We start from the raw sequence: 21,060 nt of genomic DNA on the forward strand, positions 1-21,060 counted from the left end.
CATCTGCCATCTCTCCGCCCAATTCTCCAACTGCTCTATATCCTGCTGTATCCTTTGCCGTTCCCCATCGCTATCCGCAATTCCACCAACCTTTGTGTCGTCCACAAACTTACCAATCAAACCAGTTACATTTTCCTCCAGATCATTTATATATATTACAAACAGCAAAAGTCCCAGCACTGATCCCTGCGGAATGTCACTTGTCACAGCCCTCCATTCAGAAAGGTACCTTTGCACTGCCAACCTCTGTTTTCTTCTGACTAAATATCTCTAAACTTCCTAACACCCTGTCACTCTGTGATCCTTGTGACATTTGAAACCAGGTATTTGCAAAAAGACTCAAAGAGCATTAACCCACTGGAGGCTGAGACCAGCCAGTCCAGCACAAAGAAACCCTCTGACCCTTCCCATTGACCAACTGTGAGAATGAACAAAATGCAATCCTGGATGTAATTGAGAGCAGGAACAATAACAGCAGAATCCAACCTCTGGAATCACTCGTGAACTTGCTGGTGCCTCAGCAGCCGGGATGAAACGCTGAAACCCTTCCCACACACAGAGCAGGTGAACGGCCTCTCCCCAGTGTGAACTCGCTCGTGCGTCTGCAGGTTGGATAACTGAGTGAATTCTTGCCCGCACTGAGAGCAGGTGAACGGCCTCTCCCCAGTGTGAACTCGCTGGTGTGTTTGCAGGTTGGAAAGCTGAGTGAATCCCTTCCCACACTGAGAGCAGGTGAACGGCCTCTCCCCTGTGTGAACTCGCTGGTGTGCCCGCAGGCTGGATGACTGAGTGAATCCCTGCCCACACTGAGAGCAGGTGAATGGTTTCTCCCCTGTGTGAACCCGCTGGTGTGTCCGCAGGTCGGATGACCGAGTGAATCCCTTCCCACACTGAGAGCAGGTGAATGGTCTCTCCCCAGTGTGAACTCGCTGGTGTGTCTGCAGGCTGGATAACCGAGTGAATCCCTTCCCACACTGAGGGCAGGTGAACGGTCTCTCTCCAGTGTGAACTCGCTGGTGTGTCCGCAGATGGGTTGACCGAGTGAAACCCTTCCCACACTGAGAGCAGGTGAACGGCCTTTCCCCAGTGTGAACTCGCTGGTGTGTCTGCAGGCTGGATAACTGAGTGAATCCCTTCCCACACTGAGAGCAGGTGAACGGCCTCTCTCCAGTGTGAACTCGCTGGTGTCTCTGCAGGCTGGATAACTGAATGAATCCCTTCGCACACTGAGAGCAGGTGAATGGTCTCTCTCCAGTGTGAACTCGCTGATGTGTCTGCAAGTGGGATGACAGAGTGAATCCCTTCTCACATTGAGAGCAGGTGAACGGTCTCTCCCCAGTGTGAACTCGCTGATGTCTCTGCAGGTGGGATGACCGAGTGAATCCCTTCCCACACTGAAAGCAGGTGAATGGGGGCTTCTCCCCAGTGTGAACTCGCTGGTGTGCCCGCAGGTCGGATGACCGAGTGAATCCCTTCCCACACTGAGAGCAGGTGAACGGCCTCTCCCCAGTGTGAACTCGCTGGTGTGCCTGCAGGTTGGATAACTGATTGAATCCCTTCCCACACTGAGAGCAGGTGAACGGCCTCTCCCCAGTGTGAATTCGCTGGTGTGTCAGCAGGCTGGATGACCGAGTGAATCCCTCCCCACACTGAGAGCAAGTGAATGGCCTCTCCCCTGTATGAACTCGCTGGTGTGTCCACAGCTCGGATAACTGAATGAATCCCTTCCCACACTGAGAGCAGGTGAATGGCCTCTCCCCAGTGTGAACTCGCTGGTGTCTCTGCAGGCTGGATAACTGAGTGAACCTCTTACCACACTGAGAGCAGGTAAATGGCCTCTCTCCAGTGTGAACTCGCTGGTGTCTCTGCAGGCGGGATGACTGAGTGAATCCATCCCCACACTGAGAGCAGGTGAACGGCCTCTCCCCAGTGTGAACTCGCTGGTGTATCTGCAGGCTGGATAAATGAGTGAATTCCTTCTCACACTGAGAGCAAGTGAACGGCCTCTCTCCAGTGTGAACTCGCTGGTGTGTCTGCAGGTGGGATGACTGAGTGAATCCCTCCCCACATTGAGAACAGGTGAACGGCCTCTCTTCAGTGTGAACTCGCTGGTGTGACTGCAGGCGGGATGACCGAGTGAATCCCTCCCCACACTGAGAGCAGGTGAACGGCCTCTCCCCAGTGTGAACTCGCTGGTGTGTCTGCAGGCTGGATAAATAAGTGAATTCCTTCTCACACTGAGAGCAAGTGAACGGCCTCTCTCCAGTGTGAACTCGCTGGTGTCTCTGCAGGCTGGATATCCGAGTGAATCCCTTCCCACACTGAGAGCAGGTGAAGGGCCTCTCCCCAGTGTGAACTCGCTGGTGTCTCTGCAGGTGGGATGACTGAGTGAATCCCACCCCACATTGAGAGCAGGTGAACGGCCTCTCCCCAGTGTGAACTCGCTGGTGTCTCTGCAGGTTGGATAACTGACTGAATCCCTTCCCACATTGAGAGCAGATGAACGGCCTCTCCCCAGTGTGGCTGCGCCGATGAGCTTCCAGCTCTGATGGGGTTCCGTATCCCTTCCCACAGTCCGCACATTTCCATGGTTTCGCCATGGTGCAGGTGTCCTTACCTCACTCTTGAGTGGACAATTAGTTGAAACTTCGTCCACACACAGAACAAGATTACAGTCTCCACCTGCTGTGAATGGTGTGATATTTATTCAGACTGTGTAACTGGTTAAAGCTCTTTAGTCAGTGCATTGGAACACACTCACTCAAGTGTGGCAGTGTGTTGACGCTTTTTCACTCACACTGACATTTCAAATCTTTTCAAATCGACAGACTGGACAATCATTTCTCCTTCTGGATTCAAAGTCCGATGATATTGAGGTCCCAAGGAATATGACTCTGTCAGATCTAGACGTGACGTTTGAGATTTCAGCCTGTGATTCCTCTTTCAATATCCTGGAAAATGAGTTTCCAAAAGTCATCAGTGTCAGTACAGGATAGAAATTCAGAACAGACAATTTCTGTGGAACATTCTTTCCTCTCTCATTCAGAGGGTGGGTTCTCCCCCGCATATGCACAGCTTCCCCTCTCCCTCGCACATTTTGCAGTCCCGGGCGGGGGGAGGGGGAGATCACCGAGCGGCTTCTCGCTCTGGCCAGAGCCGTCAGCCGGTTGCTTGGAAACCTTGGCTCGATGTGGTGTAGGGGGAGGGGAACAATGGGTGGGGGCGGGGCTCCCGGGTCCGCGCGCCCGGGCCTGCACCATGGAACCCGGAGACATCACCGCGGAGCGCAGTGATTCCTATTGGCTGATTCAGGCAGGGTTCTATCGTAGCGTCACAATGCGGAAGTTGTCCAATGAGCTTCAGAGTGAAATTTCGCTCTCCGATCACATTCCATTGTGACGTCACACACTCACCCATTCCATTGTGATGTCACACCCTCACCCATTCCATTGTGACCTCACACTCTCACCCATTCCATTGTGACGTCAGGGCTTCCCTCTCCGATCACAATCCCTGCCGGCCTCCCACATGCAGCCTCAATGGCGGCAGTCAGCCCGGGTCTAACACTACAAGCTGCCGCTCCATTTGGTACAAAGGGGGGACCGGGAAGTTCATTTCCGGGGTCTGGGTTTGAACAACATGTTTACAAAGTCTCTCCACCCACTCGCCACATTTATCATTCCCCGCGCGCCGCCCTCTACCTCGTATTGATCTCGCCTCCAAATTAAAACCGCCCGTCTACCCGTCGCCATTACCCGCACTGCGCATGCTTCAGGTCCCGCCTCTCATTCACTCCGATTGGTTGGAGGATCAGCCGCTCCCGCTCGGTCCTCCAGTCCCGCCCCTCGTTCACTCCGATTGGTTGGAGGACCAGCCGCTCCGGCTCGGTCGGCCAGTCCCGCCCCCTCTTCCTATTGGTCCGGAGCTGCCGTCAATCAGTCCCCGGGCATTGTGATGTGGAGCATGCGCAGTGTCATTGCTGTCCTTGGCGCTTGTTTGTCCCGGAGAAGCGGAGTCAGCGTTAGGCGGTGGCTGGGAGGATTTGGAAACACTTTGTGGATCCGCAAACCCTTCAGAATCATTGTCAGCTCCCTGGTTTGCAGCTGCGGGGCTTCTCCCTCCCTCCCTCCCGGGAACAGGCCCAGGTTAACGGCCCCATCCTGGCTCAGCCACTGGAGGATGGTTCACATCAGAGGATGGGGGAGGGGGACAATAAATAAGAGGTTACACTTTGGCCTCAAATCAATGAGGACTCTGATCTCTGGGAAGGAAGGAAACCCTGGGAGTTGGGCGGGGAGGATTCACAAACACCCGCTGGAGGCCCCAACACCCCCAATAAGACCCATTGGTTTTATTGTCAGTCTGCAGACAGTAGCTGGAGAACTGAACCCAGTAAGAAGTCTCACAACACCAGGTTAAAGACCAACAGGTTTATTTGGTAGCAAAAGCCACTCGCTTTCGGATCACTGCTCCTTCATCAGGTGAGTCGGACTTGTGTTCATAAACGGGGCATATATATTGACACAAACTCAATTTACAAGATAATGGTTGGAATGTGAGTCTTTACAGGCAATCAAGTCTTAAAGGTACAGACAATGTGAGTGGAGAGAGGGTTAAGCACAGGTTAAAGAGATGTGTACTGTCTCCAGCCAGGACAGTTAGTGAGATTTCCACATCAAGAACTGAACCCAGACAGAGGAGAGGGAGGGGGAAAACTGGGAGTGGAGGGAAGAAATGGTGGAGATGTTGAGATGGGTTTGGATTTCAGTCCAGGGGAGGAGGTAGAGTGTGTGGGACGGGGATTTATAGATTTGGGGGAACAAGAGAGGAAAATATGTTCCAGAGAAACTATGAATTGTCTGTTCAGAATTTCTATCCTGCACTGACAGTGATGGTATTTGTAAACTGTTTTTGCAGGGTATTATGAAGCAGGATTTACAGATGTGAAACTCAAACCAAACTTCACATCAAGATCTGTTTCAGTGATTTGATTCATCAGAAACTGAATATCATCAGCCTTTGTCTACAGAAGGAGAAATGTTCATTCTGTCTGCGGGCAAAGATTTCAAACATCAGTGTGACTGAAAAAGCACCTAGACACACAAACACACCTGAGAGTTTCCAATGTGCTGAATGTGGAAAGTGGTTTAACAAGTCTGAAAAATAATCACATCATTCTCAGTGAGTAGTGACCCGACACACATTCTGTGTAAACGAGGCTTCAACTCATCATCCAACCTGGAGTCACATGAGGACACCCGCACCACAGAGAAACCACTGAAATGTGTGGACTGTGGGAGGGGATTCAATTATCCGTCCGAATTGGATATTCATCGTCGCATTCACACTGGAGAGAGGCCGTTCACCTGCTCTGAGTGTGGGAAAGGATTTGCTTACTCATCCAGCCTCTATACACACCGGCGTGTTCACACTGGTGAGAGGCCGTTCACCTGCCTCGAATGTGGGAGGGGATGTCATGCTTTATCAAGCCTCCTGATTCACTGGCAGGTTCACTCCGATCAGAGACTGTTTCAGTGTTCTGATTGTGAGAAAAGCTTTAAAAGCACAAAGGACCTCCTGAGACACCAGCGCACTCACATGGCGGTGAGACCATTCACCTGCTCAGTGTGTGGGAAGGGATTCACTCAGTCATCCCACCTTCTGACACACCAACTTGTTCACACTGATCGGAGACCATTTAAATGTTCTGACTGTGAGAAGAGATTTAAAAGTAAAAGTGATTTACAAGTCCATCAGCGCACTCACACTGGGGAGAAGCCATTCACCTGCTCCGTGTGTGAGAGGAGATTCGGACGTTTATCCCAGCTGCAAACACACCAGCGAGTTCACTCTGATAAGAGACCGTTTCAGTGTTCTGACTGTGAGAAGAGCTTTAAAAGTAAACAGGATTTGGTGACACACCAGCGAGTTCACACTGGGGAGAAACCGTTCACCTGCTCGGTGTGTGGGATGGGATTCACCCATTCATCCCACTGTCTGAGACACCAGCGAGTTCACACCGGGGAGAAACCATTCATTTGCTGTGTGTGTGGGAAGGGATTCACTGATTCAGCCCAGCTTCTGATACACGAGCGAATTCACACTGGGGAGAAACCCTTCGCTTGCTCCACATGTGGGAAACGATTCACTCAGCCACCCCAGCTCATTGCACATCAACTGGTCCACACTGATCAGAGACCTTTTAAATGTTCTGACTGTGAGAAGAGCTTTAAAAGCACTAAGGACCTGCTGAGACACCAGCAAATTCACACTGGGGAGAGATCATTCACCTGCTCCGTGTGTGGGAAAAGGTTCACTCAGTCATCCCACCTGCTGAGACACCAGCAGGTTCACACGGGAGAGAGATCGTTCACCTGCTCCGTATGTGGGAAGAGATTTGCTCGGTCAGCCAATCTGCTGAGACACCAGCAAGTTCACAAGTCACTGCAGGGGTTGGATTCTGCTGTTGCTGCTAATCCCATGCAGGACTGAATCATGTTCATTCTGTTATTAAGGAGACTGGGATGGGACACAGATAATCTCCGTGCAATCAGGCAGAGTCAACATGGTTTTGTGCAAGGGACATCCTGTTAATTGATGTGTTGGATTCTTTGAGGAAGTAACAAGCAATGTGGATAAAGTGGAACCTGTGGATGTGGTGTATTTAGTTTTCCAGAAGGCATTTGACAAGGTGCCACATCAATGTTTACCACACTTAATAAGAATTCGTAGCATAAGGCATATTAGCATTTTATCCATGTTGATTCTTTATATTAGCATGGATAGAGGATTGATGAGCTAATCGGAAACAGAGAGGAGGGAGAAACAAGTCATTTTTGGGATGGCAAAGTGTAGCCTGTGGAGTGCCACAGGGACCAGTGCTGGGCCCTCAACTATTGACAAACTATTTTCATGATGTGGATGACAGGATCAAAATTTGTTGATAACACAAAGGTAGGTAGGAAAGTGAGATGTGAATGACCATAACAAGCCTGCAAAGCGATATAGATAGGGTCAGTGAGTGGGCAAAAAGTTGGCAACTGGAACAAGATTTTTGGATAATGTGAACTTGTCCATTTGGCAGGAAGGATGGAAAAGCAGCTGATTATTTAAACAGAGAGAGATTGCAGAACTTTGAGGTACAGAGGGATCTGGGTGTCCTGGTACCGTAATCAGGAAAAGTTAGTGTGTGGATCCAGCAAATGATTAGAAAGGTAAATGAATTGTTGTTTATTGCAGAGATGTTTTGCTGCATTTGTTCAGGGTATTGGTGAGACCACATCTAGAGCACGGTGTACAGTTTTGGTCTCCTTACTTAAGAGAGGACTTGTGTGAGAAGTAGTTCAGAGAAGGTTTAGTTGACTGATTCACGGGATGAGGGTGTTATCATACAAGGAAATGTTGGACATGTTCGGCCTGTATCGAAAGGGGTTTAGAAGAATGAGAGAGGATCTGATTGAAACATAAAATTCAGAGGGGACTTGACAGAGTGGATGTTGATTGTAGAGAGAGGAGAACTAGAGGCACAGTTTAAAAATACGGGGTCTCCCATTTAAGACTGGGATGAGGAGAAACCTTTTCTCTCAGAGGGTTGTTACAGTGTGGAATTCTCTTCCACAGAGAGTGGTGGAGGCTGGCTCACTGAATATTCTGAAGTCTGAATTTAATAGATTCTTGATTGACGAGAGTCAAAGGGTGTGAGGGGTAAGAAGGAAAGTGGAGTTGAAGCTACAATCACATCAGCCGGGACCCTATTGAATGGTGGAGCAGGCTCGACGGGCCGAGTGGCCTTCTCCTGCTCCTAATTCACATGTTCCCATTGTGATAGTTGGAGTTTGTTTCTGCTGATGTTAATTTCCCAAAAAACTGAGCTGCAGCTTAATCTACAGAATAGAATCAAATAAATCTTGCCAATCTGATTGTTCAGCCAGGGTCTAACTGGGCGGCACGGTAGCACAGTGGTTAGCACTGCTGCTTCACAGCTCCAGGGTCCCGGGTTCGATTCCCGGCTCGGTTCACTGTCTGTGTGGAGTTTGCACATTCTCCTCGTGTCTGCGTGGGTTTCCTCCGGGTGCCCCGGTTTCCTCCCACAGTCCAAAGATGTGCAGGTTAGGTTGATTGGCCAGGTTAAAAATTGCCCCTTAGAGTCCTGAGATGCGTGGGTTAGAGGGATTAGCAGGTAAATATGTGTGGGTAGGGCCTGGGTGGGATTGTGGTCGGTGCAGACTCGATGGGCCGAATGGCCTCCTTCTGCACTGTAGGGTTTCTATGATTTCTATGAATGACAGAGCGGACTGGAAGAGCTGAACAACCAACTCCAGTTCCTGTGTAGTTTCTCCCAGGCTTCTCCCACTCTCTAACTCTGCTCCAGTGCTGGTTTCTGATGAAGTCTCTTCTCCCCAGGTCTCCCATCACTTTCCATTCATCAGCTGGTGTCTGAGTCCAAGTTTACCAGGAACAGGAGGAGGTCATTTATCCCTCAAGCCTGTTCTCTCATTCACTGAGGTCATGGCTGATCTGTGACCTAACTCCATTTACCCAGATTTTGTTTTAATCCTGACTTCCTCAGTCTGTTACAATGAGATTTAAAAAATAACTTTTGTTTACATCAGACCTTCAATGTAGGAGAGTGTCCCAAGGTGAATCTCAGAAACATCAATTGATAAATCAGACAACTGGCACTGAGGGGATGTTAGGAGGCTGACTGAAGACTTGGTGCAGTGTAAAGGGTTAATGTTAAATTTGTAAATATTCTACCCAGTGATGTAAGATCAGATGATAAGAGTTTGCTGAGAGATGGTTCTATGCTGAGCCTTGTGCTGTACATATTTAGAAGAAGGTGCAATAAAAAGTTATATTAACCAATAGCCTTGCCTCCAGCAGTCTTTGTCAATCCTGGCCAATCCCTGTGGCATAGGGACACCCACACTTGTTTGGGAGGAAGCTCCAGGATTTTGACCGAGTGACAGCGAAGGAACAGCGATATATTTTGAAGTCAAGATGGTGAGTGTTACGATCCCAGTTGATGTTATAATTGGACAGGATGATTCCAGGATGGAACACTGGCTCAAAAGACTGCAACTTTTACTTTTTGTAGAAAACATAAAGGAACAGAATCACAGGACTGCCAATTAGCTTTTAACAAAATATTTATTAAACACGAAGAGTTTGACGATAACAAAATACTCCTTGACTCACACTTGCCTTCACAAATGTATCCAGATTTCAAGAATAACATAGATTTAAAATTCCTTATGCTATAATGTTCTCAGTAAACACATGGTTCCTTTAAACCCACAGGTTGGCTGTGATCAGACAAGCCCCACTCTGAAACCAAGTGGCAGATGCAACTCAATCGATCCTCTGTGGATTTCTCCTCAAATTTCCCCCCAGATGATTGTCACGAGTGTTTCCAAACTTGGCTCTCAAAAAGACACGTGTTAATATCTCCTTCCAAAGCAACTTTCTCACTTCCAGGTCTTCCAATTGTTCTTTCAAACAAGGCTTTCTCTCCACTCTTTTAGCAAGAAGCTGCCTCTAGGTTTTTAACTCTCAGAATTCCTTTGCCTTGAATTGCAACATGCTTCCAAAATTCTGCATAAACTCAGATCATCAGTCCGTAACAGAATACAATTGCTTCAAAATCTGGATTTAAGGACATCAAACCTTCCCACTATTTCAGATATGCGGCTTCTCTTTCGCCAACCTCATCAGTTCTTTTCTTCCCAGGTCTGAGTTTAACTTCCATGAATAGTATCCTGTTCCAAAGACAATGCTGTTCCTTTTTTACTTAAATATTCCTGAAACTTCTTTTCCATTCCCGGGTTTCTCAAACGAACTGTCCTTTAATTCCTCTGGAGCTTGCTTTCGCACACATTACTCCATTGTATGGCTTTCCTGCTTCTAGTAGAGCTGAGAGCTGCTCACTCTCTCGTTTCCTCACCCCAACTGCTATAGAACAACGAACAAAGAAAATTACAGCACAGGAACAGGCCCTTCAGCCCTCCAAGCCTGCACCGGTCATGCTGCCCGACTGAACTAAAACCCCCTCCCCTTCCGGGGACCATATCCCTCTATTCCCATCCTATTCATGTATTTGTCAAGACGCCCCTTAAAAGTCACGACCAAAGACTATAAATTCAACTAATACTACACTCAAAAAACCTTCTCACCCTCAAGGTGCCCCTGGTTGCTATGCAACAATGCATTATTTCTCCAACTTCACGTTTATTTTTCACGCCATAAACTCTCTCAGCACAACAGGAATACAATTTCAATTGAAACCTATCCCCCACACATGCAAACACCTTTGTTCAACATGAATCCAACCAAAGTTCTCCTCTTCCTACACAGAAACACTAAATCAAACTTACTTAAATCTATACTTTATTTCTAATATTTAACAATAGAAACATAGATCACTTAAAACTATCTCTGTTTTCCTGACATGAGTGACTTAGAGAGGAAACTCCAGGTGGTGATATTCTCATGTATCTGCTGCTCTTGGCCTTCTAGATGGTAATGTTCCTGAGTCTGTAAGATGCTGCCTAAGGAGTCTTGGTGAGTCCCTGCAGTGCATTTTGTAGATGGTACACACTGTTGCTCCTGTCCGTCGGTGGTAGAGGGAGTGAATGTTTGTGGTTAGTGTGTTGATCAAGTGGGGCTGCTTTGTCCTGGATGGTTTTGAGCTTGAGTGTTGTTGGGAGCTGCACTCATTCAGGCAAGTGGAGAGTATTCCATCTCATTCCTGACTTGTGTCTTGTAGATGGTGGACGGGCTTTGGCTGGGGGAGTCAGAAAGTGAGTTACTCTCCTCAGGGCTGCCAGTCTCTGACCTGCTCTGGTAGCCACAGTGTCTATGAGTTTCTGGTCAATGTAACCCCCGCAGGATGTTGATAATGGAAGGGGGATTCAGTGATGGTAATACCCTTGAATGTCAAGGGGTGATGGTTAGATCTTCTCCTGTTGGAGATGGTCATTGCCTCGGACTTATGTGGCATGAATGTTACTTGCCACTTGTCAGCCCAAGCCTGGATATTGTTGTATTTGGACATGGACTGTTTCAGTATCTGAGGAGTCACAAATGGTGCTGAACATTGTGTATTCATTGGCGGATATCCCCACTTCTGATCTTATGAAGGAGGGAAGGTCATTGATGAAGCAGCTGAAGATGGTTGGGCCTCGGACACGACCCTGAGAGATCCCTGCATTGATGTCCTGGAGCTGAGATGACTGACCCTCCACAACCACAACCATCTTCCTAATTGCCAGTATACGTCCAACCAGCAGAGAGTTTGCCCCTTGATATCCATTGATTCCAGTTTTGCCAGGGGTCCATGATCTGGGTGGCACAGTGGTTAGACCAGTTGGCTCACAGCCCCAGGGACCGGGTTCGATTCCGACCTTGGGTGGCTGTGTCGAGTTGGCACATTCATCAGCTTTTTTTTTGTGGATCATTTCAGTGGAAATGTGCTCTCCCAGACTCAAAGAGCATCAGCCCACTGGAAACAAAGTTGTGAGACTGACCAGTCCAGCAGAAAGAAACTCTCCGACCCTCCCACTTCACCAATTGTCAAAATGAACATGGTTCAGTCCTGGATGTGATTAACAGCAGCAATAACAGCAGAATCCAACCCCTGTCATCACTTGTGAACTTACTGGTGTCTCAGCAGGTGGGATGACTGAGTGAATCCCTTTGTGAATCCTTGTGAACTCGTTGGTGTGTCTGCAGGTGGGATGACTGAATGAATCCCTTTCCACACTCAGAGCAGATAAACGGCCTCTCTCCAGTGTGAACTTGCTGGTGACTCTGCAGATAAGATGAAAGAGCGAATCCTTTCCCACACTCAGAGCAGGTGAATGGTCTCTCCCTGGTGTGAACACGTCGGTGTGCCTGCAGGTTAGCTGAACGAGTAAATCCCTTCCCACACTCAGAGCAGGTGAACGGCCTCTCCCCGGTGTGAACTTGCTGGTGATTCTGCAGGTCGGATAACTGAATGAATCCCCTGCCACACTCGGAACAGGTAAATGGCCTCTCCCTGGTGTGAACCTCCTGGTGTGACACTAGGTGGGATGATTGAATAAAACGCCTCCCACACTCGGAGCAGACGAATGGCCTCTCCCTGCTGTGAACTCCCTGATGTGACATTAGGTGTGACGATTGGATAAAACGTTTCCCACATTCGGGGCAGCTGAATGGCCTCTCCCTTGTGTGTGTTCCTTTGTGTGTCACTAGATGTGATAACTGAATAAAGCGCTTCCCACACTCGGAGCAGGGGAACAGCCTCTCCCTCCTGTGGACTTCCTGGTGAGTCACTAGGTGTGATAATTGAATAAAACACTTCCCGCACTCAGAGCAGTTGAAAGGCCTCTCCTTAGTGTGGGCTCGCTGGTGTATCTGCAGGTGAGATGACTGAGTGAAACCCTTTCCACAGTCGGAGCAGGTGAATGGTCGCTCTCCGGTGTGGATTTGTTGGTGATTCAAAAGTTCAGATGAATGATTGAATTGCTTCCCACACTCAGAGCAGTTGAATGGTTTTTCCCCAGTGTGAACTTGCTGGTGTGTCAGCAGGTGGGATAACTGAGTGAATCCCTTCCCACACTCAGAGCAGGTGTACAGCCTCTCCCTACTGTGAACTGCTTGGTGATTCCACAGGTCGGCTGCCTGGAGAAAACCCTTCCCACACTCAGAGCAGATGAAGGGCCTCTCCCCAGTGTGGCTGCATTGATGAATCTTCAGGGCAGATGGGGAGCAGTCTCCTTCCCCACACTTGGAGCAGGGGAACAGTCTCTCCCCAGTGCGAATATGTTGATGAGTTTGCAGTGCAGACGGGATATGGAATTCCTTACCACAATCCTCATCTTTCCCCGGTTTCTCCATGGTGTGGATGTCCTTGTGTCTTTCCAGGTTTAACAATCAGTTAAATCCTCATCCACACATAGAGCATGTGCACTGTCTGTCCCCGCTGTAAATGATGTGATATTTTTGCAGTCTGTGTCAGTGGTCTTTTGACAGTCAGTGTACTGGACACTCTCACTCAGGCCTGTGTTTCTTGGTGCCTTTCCAGTCACACTGATGTGACAGAAAAAACAGATAAATATTTCTTCTTCTAGATTCAAGGTCTGATGATATTCAGGTTCTGATAATTTGAGTGACTCTAACATGCCTTAACATGTTTTGAGATTGCTGGCAGCAAATCTTCCCCTTATAACTTCCTGTAAAATGAGTTTACAAAAGTCATCACTGTCAGTATCAAACAGAAATTCAGAATAGACAATTCTAGTTTCTGTGGAACATTTCTTCCTTTCTCGTTCCTCTCGATCTGTACATCTCCATCCCACACCCTATCCCTGTCTCCTCACTCTGCTGTATGTATAATACACCCTTCCAATTCTCCTGAAGGTGTTGATTCATGCTGATCAACAAATCCATACTCACTGCTTCTTCTCCAGCACTGAGATATCTTCATGCAGGCTGCCAGTCTAAATACCTAAATATACTTAGTGAAGTAAAATGTATGTAACATAGGGGACCAGTTTAATAAATAGAAGTACAGCAAGGCTATGAGATAGAACATTATTTCAACAGTGAACATTCTTGAATATCAATTGTTTGGCTATGAGGGCGGTGCATTTTGATACATTCAATATTTCAAAATGAAATTAGATGGGCAGTCAAAATAGACTGGCAGGGGAACAGGGATACAGACGGGATGAGGAGCATATCAGCCATGATTGAATGGCGGAGCGGACTCAATGGGCCAAATAGCCTAATTATGCTCCTCTATCTTATGAACTTATGGGGGAATGGGACTGACTAGTTGGCTCTACAGAGAGTTAGCATGGACTTGAGTTGCTGAATGGACTCCTTGTGTGATATAATAACCCGATTACTGAAAATAAACTACTTAGTTACAGTATTAACAAAACTAAAAATAATAAAAAATGAACTTTATTACTGGACCATGCATAATATATCTAATTTGTACCATATTACAAGACTGCACACATCTCCGTCCTATATTAATTTACTGCCCCTTAAATTTCAGCTATTTCCTCGGGAAATCATCCCTTTAAATTGTGAACATTAGGAAAGAGACCATCCTCTTAACCAGACAAATAAATGTGACAAGTTGAGGAAGCAAAGGATGGCAATGTCTTTAAGAGGGAGAGAGATACCTGGGCCAACCTTTCCAGAGTCTGCAGCTCCCTGAATTCACTTCCTTTCCCTTCAGTTGCTGCAAGTCCCCAATTTAACCCCAGAATGAGAAGAAAAAGGAGAGAAGAAAACAAAGTGTTTTACTGACAGATGTTGACGACAGGAAGAGGTTTCCGTCTGTCTGAAATCCAATCTGCATTGTCACAAAGCCCGCACTCTGATTGGCTGGAGGACCAGTGTCCTTCCGGTCCTCCAATTCCTCCCATTGGTCAATGCCCCTCATGAAGACAGTGGTGCAGCGGAAGTGAGTGGGAGACACTTTGACCCTGGATCGCTCGAAGTTGTTGGCCAATGGGAAACGCTATCCTCCGCACATGCGCAGAACTTCTCTGGGTTCATCATGCGCAGTCCCACCCGGCGAATAGAGCGATTTCCTCAGCGCGGGGGATTGTGGGAGCCCCGGCCGCCATTACTCGGCCGGAGCCGAGTCTCCAAACACCTGGGACTGCGATGGATGGGATGGGGAGGAGGCGAAGTGACCCCATCCGGATATAATGTACATCTGGGTAGTCACTGGAATTGATAGCGAAGCCGCCTTCGCAAAATTCAGGTGTAAAAATTTAGACACCTGGGTGACATATTGGGGAGTGGAATAGCTCAATGTGAAACTGAACCCCAGAGTCAGCAGCGTCCTTGGGGGAGAACTGGGGAAAAATAAGGAGGGTGGTCAAAAGAATTAGGCTTACAATTGATAGGGAGGAGGCAGATGTTTAAAGTTTGAAATTTGATTAGATTTGATTTATTATTGTCACATGTATTAGTAGACAGTGCGAAGTATTGTTTCTTGTACGTTTTACTGACAAAGAGAAGAAAAGAGGAGGGTGCAGAATGGAGTATGACAGTCATAGCTAGGATATAGAGAAAGATCAAATTAATGTGAGATAGTTCCACTCAAAAGTTTGATGGCCGCAGGGCAGAAGCTCTTCTTGATTTGGTTGTACATGTCCTCAGACCTTTATATCTTTTTCCCGATGGAAGAAGGTGGAAGAAAGAATGTCCAGGTCTTTGATTATGCTGGCTTCTTTTCTAAGACAGTGGGAAATGTAGACAGAGTCAATGGATACGAGGCTGGTTTACATGATGGATTAGGTCATTCATGACCCTTTGTAGTTTCTTGTGGTCTTGGACAGAGCAGGAGCAATATCAAGTTCTGATACAACCAGAAAGAATGCTTTCCAGAAAGGGAGGAGAATGTTACGTGACAACCAGAATATCAGTTTCAAATTTCTATCCTGTGCTTACATTCATTGCTTTGATAGATGTTTTTATTTACAAGGGATTAGAATGGAAGGATTTTCAGTCAGAAACATCTTGATTCATTTGGACACGACTATCATCAGTGATCAAATGTCAGAGGAACACTGATGCCCTGTTCAAAAAGATTTCAATCATCAGTGCGAATGGAAAAGTTGTGTGATGCACATTCCCAAGAGAGAGAGAGAGATTTCCAGGAAAAGAGACATAAGAATATATGAACAAATGAACTATGAGCAGGCCACTCAGGCCGTTTCAGTGCTCAGCACCGACAACTGCCAGTTTCCAGATGCAATTTTACAACTCATCCGCTTAATCCTGGACCACAATGTCTTCACCTTCAACAACCAGTTCTTCATCCAGACACACGGAACAGCCATGGGGACCAAATTTGCACCTCAATATGCCAACATCTTCATGCACAGGTTCAAACAAGACATCTTCACCGCACAGGACCTTCAACCGATGCTAGATACACTAGATACATTGATGACATTTTCTTCCTTTGGACTCATGGTGAACAATCACTGAGACAACTATATGATGACATCAACAAGTTCCACCCCACCATCAGACTCACCATGGACTACTCTCCGGAATCGGTTGCATTCTTGGACACACACATCTCCATTAAGGACGGTCACTTCAGCACCTCACTATACCGCAAGCCCATGGATAACCTCACGATGCTCCACTTCTCCAGCTTCCACCCTAAACACGTTAAAGAAGTCACCCCCTATGGACAAGCCCTCCGTATACACAGGATCTGCTCGGATGAGGAGGATCGCAACAGACACCTCCAGGCGCTGAAAGATGCCCTCATAAAGAACAGGATATGGCGCTCAACTCATCGATCGACAGTTCCGACGTGCCACAGCGATAAACCGCACCGACCTCCTCAGAAGACAAACACGGGACATGGTGGACAGAATACCCTTTGTCGTCCAGTACTTCCCCGGAGCGGAGAAGCTACGGCATCTCCTCAGGAGCCTTCAACATGTCATTGATGAAGACGAAGGTTTGTGACAAATCCCCACATTAACATGGTCAATTCCCCCATATTTCTGTGCTTGTGTCTCCAATTGGGCCCCCAGACTGCCATCATTTCCATCCACTAATGGAAATGTTCATATATTTGGCATGGTGTGACAGCCCTATGGCTGTAAAATGGTAGATCCTCTGGCTCAGTATGAGCTGTGACTTGGTGGACGGGCTATGAATGTGATATAAATACAGCCTTACAGATGATGCATTTCGTCCAAGTCAACTTGACAGTCAAATGATGAGGGCTGAATGGACTCCCCGAACTCTCTCGTTGCATATTGTTCTTATTGAATGGGATCATACCTATCCAAGCAGTGTAAAAAAAAGGAAACAACAGGAAACAAGTAGCCAGAGTAAATCTTGGTCCAGAGGAAGCTCACTTCAAAAGCAACTAACTTGTGTTAATATTAAAAACATTTGCAACATATTGTTTGACACAAAACTGATTCAGTTTAATTTTATCCAGAACATTAACACCTATTACCGAGCTGCAGTTTATGAACACCAGCAGAATAGGACCCTAATGAATGTTGTTCAGTCCTGGGTGTGATTAACAGCAAAGTCTAACTCCTGCCTTCACTTATGAATTCGCTGATGCGTCAGCAGGTTGGATTTCCGAGTGAATCCCTCCCCACACTTGGAGCAGGTGAATGGTTTCTCACCAGTATGAACTCGCTGGTGTTCAATTAGTATCGACGATCGACTGAACCCAGTCCCACATTGAGAGCACATGAATGGCCTCTCGTCAGTGTGAACACGTTGGTGGGACCTCAGATCTCCAGATCGTTTGTAGCACTTCCCACAGTCTGGGCATTTGAAAGGTCTCTCCTCAGTGTGAACCCGCTGGTGAGCCATGAGTTGGGAGGACTGAGTGAATCCCTTCCCACAATTGGAGCAGGTGAACGGTCTCTCCCCAGTGTGAGTTCGCTGGTGTTCAGTGAGATGGGATGATTGCCTGAATCCAATTGCACAGTGAGAGCATCTGAATGGTCTCTTGTCAGTGTGAACATGCTGATGGGATTTCAGTTCTCCAGAACTTTTATAGTAATTCCCACAGTCTGGGCACTTGAAAGGTCTCTCTCCAGAGTGAACCCGCTGGTGCACCATGAGTTGGGATGACCGACTAAATCCCTTCCCACACTCCGTGCAGGTGAATGGCCTTTTCCCAGTGTGAATTCGCTGGTGTACAGTGAGTTGAGATGATTGCCTGAACCCAGTCCCGCAGTGCGAGCACCTGAACGGTCTCTCCTCAGTGTGAACACGTTGGTGGTACGTCAGTTCCCAGGAACTTTTATAGCCCTTTCCACATTCTGAACAGTGAAAAAGGTCTTTCCTCGGTGTGAACTTGCTGATGGCGTGTCAGTTCCCGGGAACTTTTAAAGCACTTCCCACATGCTGGACATTTAAAAGGTCTCTTGTCAGTGTGAACTCGCTGGTGTGATAGCAGGTTGCTTGTGTGAATGAATCCCTTCCCACACTGGGAGCAGGTGAATGACCTCTCCCCGGTGTGAACTCTCTGGTGTACCAGCAGATTGGAGGACTGAGTGAATCCCTTCCCACATTTGGAGCAGGTGAATGGTCTCTCTCCAGTGTGAACTTGCCGGTGTCTGAGCAGGTTGAACGACTGAGTGAATCCTTTCCCACACACAGAGCAGGTGAACGGCCTCTCCCCAGCATGAACTCGCTGGTGAATTTCCAGTTCAGATGGGGAATAGAATCCTTCCTCGCAGTCCCCACATTTCAACGGCTTCTCTTCAGTGTGACGGCACTTGTGGTTCGTGGGGTCAGATGATTCATACACAGAACACGTGTACAGATTCTCCCCACTGCAATCGATGCTTTTTTCTTCCATGTTCAAAATCCAATCATGATCCAATGGTTACAATAATTTGGGCGACTCCATCAGATCCTGATGTGATGTTCGCTTTGTGTTTCCTGACTGAAAATTCTCCTCTTCTAAAACCCTGTGAAACTGATTTAAATGGAAAAAAGGCAGTGAGAGAGAACCCACAGAAACACAAAGGCAGGTTGTGAAATTGAGCTGAATGGATCTGGTCATTCGTGAGGCCGGCAGTAGGAAAAAGTGACCATGGAAACTGCCGGATTGTCATTGGGCGGCACGGTGGCACAGTGATCAGCACTGCTACCTCACAGCGCCAGGGACCTGGGTTTGATTCCCGGCTTGGGTCACTGTCTGTGTGGAGTTTGCATGCTCTCTCCGTGTCTGCGTGGGTTTCCTCCGGGTGCTCTGGTTTCCTCCCACAGTCCGAAAGACATGCTGCTTAGTTGCATTGACCCGAACAGGTGCTGGAATGTGGCGACTAGGGGAAGTTCACAGCAACTTCATTGCAGTGTTAATGTAAGCCGACTTGTGACTAATGAATAAACTTTTAACTTTAAAAAAACGCAACTGATTCACTAATGTCCTTCAGGGAAGGAAACCTGCTCCCTGGTCAGGGGTGACACAAGACTCTGGACAATCTGGGAGAAGAGATCGAGGGGGAAGAGGCAGTGAGACACAGGTAGGAGAGGGTGAGACAGAATTGGGCAGCACAGGAAAAAAGGAATTTCAAATATTTCAAACTCCCACAACCTCCACCACCTCGATGGAGCAATGAAGCAGGCGTATGGGAACACCATCATCTCCAAGTTCCTTTTCAACTCACACACCATCCTGACGTGTCTGACATCCAGTACTGGATGAACAGAAACTTCTTCCAATTGAATATTAAGAACAAAGCCGTTGTCTTCAGTCCTCACAACAGACTCCACTCTCTCTCCCTGGCAACTGTCTGAGGCTGAACCAGACTTCTCACAACCTCAGTGTCCTGGCTCACCCCAAACTGAGCTTCCAGCCACATATCCTCATCATCACCCAGAATGTCTATTTCCACCTCAGTAACATCGCCCGAGTCTCAAATCATCTTGTTCAGAAACTCTCATCCATTCCTTTGTTACCTCTGGACTTAACTCTCCCAGAGCACTCTTTGCTGGCCTCCCGCATTCAGCCTCCCTGCAATCCTCAGGTCATCCAAAACTCTGCTGTCTGTGTAATTACTCAAGACTTGTTCACCCATCACCCCTGTGCTCACCGACCTATAAAGGTTCCTGTTTAAGAACCACTAACATTTTAAAACTCCCGTTCTTGTTTCCAAATTTCTCCATGACTGCGACCACTCCTCTCTCTGTAATATCCTTCAGTCACACAATTCTCCATCATCGATGCTCTCCCCTAATTCCAGCCTCTCTTCAGTGTGAACATATTGATGGGATGTCAGTTCCTGGGAACTTTTATAGCACTTCCCACAGTCTGGGCATTTAAAAGGTCTCTCGTCAGTGTGAACTCGCTGTTTTGTCATGGGTAATGATGACTGAGTGAATTGTTTCCCACATACAGAGCAGGTGAATGGCCTCTCCCCCAGGTGAAGCTGCTGGTGTTTCAGCAGGTTGTTTGACTTATTGAATCACAACCCACACTCAGAGCCAGTTCACAGCCTCTCCCTTGTGTGACTGCGTCGCTGAGTTTCCAGTTTAGACGGTAACTGAAGGCCTTCTCACAGTCCTCATGTTTCCACAGTTTTCCCCGGTGTGATAGTGTCTCGACAGGTTAGATGATTGGTTGAAGCCTCATCCACACATAGAACATGTGTACGGTTTTTCCCCACTGTGAACAGTGCTTTTTCCTTCAATGTTCAAAATCCCATAATTTGGACAACTCCATCTGATGTGAATGTTTGGTTTGAGTTTCCTGACTACATATCCTCCTCTTTCAATACCTCATGAAATTAATTTAAAACAGAGAAAAGGGAGTGAGAGAGTGCCCACAAAAACACAAAGGCAGGTTATGAAATTGAGCTGAATGAATCTGGTAATCTGTGGGGCCGACACGAGGAAAAAGTGACCATGGAAGCTCCTGGATTGTCATAAAAACCCAACTGGTTCACTAATGTCCTTTAGGGAAGGGGACTTACCACCCAGTCTGGGCCGACACAAGACTCTGGCCTCTATGCGAGGGGAGAGAGGTGAAAGAGGCAGGAACAAAGGAGGTGATTTTCTACTTTGAATTCTAGAACTCTGACAAAATTCTCCAAACCTTCAACTTCCACACCAAGGAGGACCAGGTGTATGTGAACACCATAATCTCCAAATTCCCCTCCAACTCGCACACTGTCCTGCCCTGTCGGATATCCAGTACTGAATGAACAGCAATGTGCTCCATTTAAATACTGGGAAGAAGAAAACCATTGTTTCTCTTCAGTCCCCGCTACAAACTCCACTCCCAAACTACTGACTCCATTCTTCTCCCTGACAACTGTCTGAGACTGAACCGGACTGTTCCCAGCCTCAATAACAGCTTTCACTCTAAACTGAGCTCCTGACCTCATATCTGCATCATCACCAAGACTGCCAATTTCCATCTCAGTAACATTATCTGACTCTGTCCTTGATTCTGCTCATCTGCAGCTGGAACTCTCATCAATTTCTTCGATAACTCCAGACTTAACTATCCGAATGCATTCCCAGCCTCCTACATTCAATCGCCCT

The 21,060-nt window shown here is 47.5% G+C and overlaps 4 protein-coding genes across 4 annotated transcripts; 1 reads left to right on the forward strand and 3 right to left on the reverse strand.

The window, feature by feature from the left end:
• Positions 1–422: 422 nt before the first annotated feature.
• LOC144482893 (uncharacterized) lies at positions 423–2,679 on the reverse strand. The gene has a single exon (XM_078201729.1). It carries the CDS (start codon positions 2,598–2,600, stop codon positions 495–497), a length of 2,106 nt encoding a protein of 701 aa, XP_078057855.1. The 5' UTR covers positions 2,601–2,679; the 3' UTR covers positions 423–494.
• Positions 2,680–5,541: 2,862 nt separating this feature from the next.
• On the forward strand, positions 5,542–7,468 carry LOC144482909 (uncharacterized). Its single transcript, XM_078201767.1, has one exon. The coding sequence runs from the start codon at positions 5,599–5,601 to the stop codon at positions 6,490–6,492; it is 894 nt and encodes a 297-aa protein (XP_078057893.1). The 5' UTR covers positions 5,542–5,598; the 3' UTR covers positions 6,493–7,468.
• A 4,196-nt stretch (positions 7,469–11,664) lies between these two features.
• LOC144482872 (uncharacterized) lies at positions 11,665–20,933 on the reverse strand. Its single transcript, XM_078201711.1, has 4 exons — positions 20,574–20,933; positions 18,012–18,283; positions 12,316–12,703; positions 11,665–12,243 (listed from the first exon to the last, which is right to left on the reverse strand). The coding sequence occupies exons 1-4, from the start codon at positions 20,931–20,933 to the stop codon at positions 11,665–11,667; spliced, it is 1,599 nt and encodes a 532-aa protein (XP_078057837.1).
• LOC144482854 (uncharacterized) lies at positions 16,992–17,909 on the reverse strand. The gene is made up of 2 exons (XM_078201697.1): positions 17,901–17,909; positions 16,992–17,814 (listed from the first exon to the last, which is right to left on the reverse strand). Exons 1-2 carry the CDS (start codon positions 17,907–17,909, stop codon positions 17,092–17,094), a joined length of 732 nt encoding a protein of 243 aa, XP_078057823.1. The 3' UTR covers positions 16,992–17,091.
• Positions 20,934–21,060: the final 127 nt, after the last annotated feature.

Source organism: Mustelus asterias, unplaced genomic scaffold, assembly GCF_964213995.1.
Source record: "Mustelus asterias unplaced genomic scaffold, sMusAst1.hap1.1 HAP1_SCAFFOLD_43, whole genome shotgun sequence".
Lineage (NCBI taxonomy): Eukaryota > Metazoa > Chordata > Chondrichthyes > Carcharhiniformes > Triakidae > Mustelus > Mustelus asterias.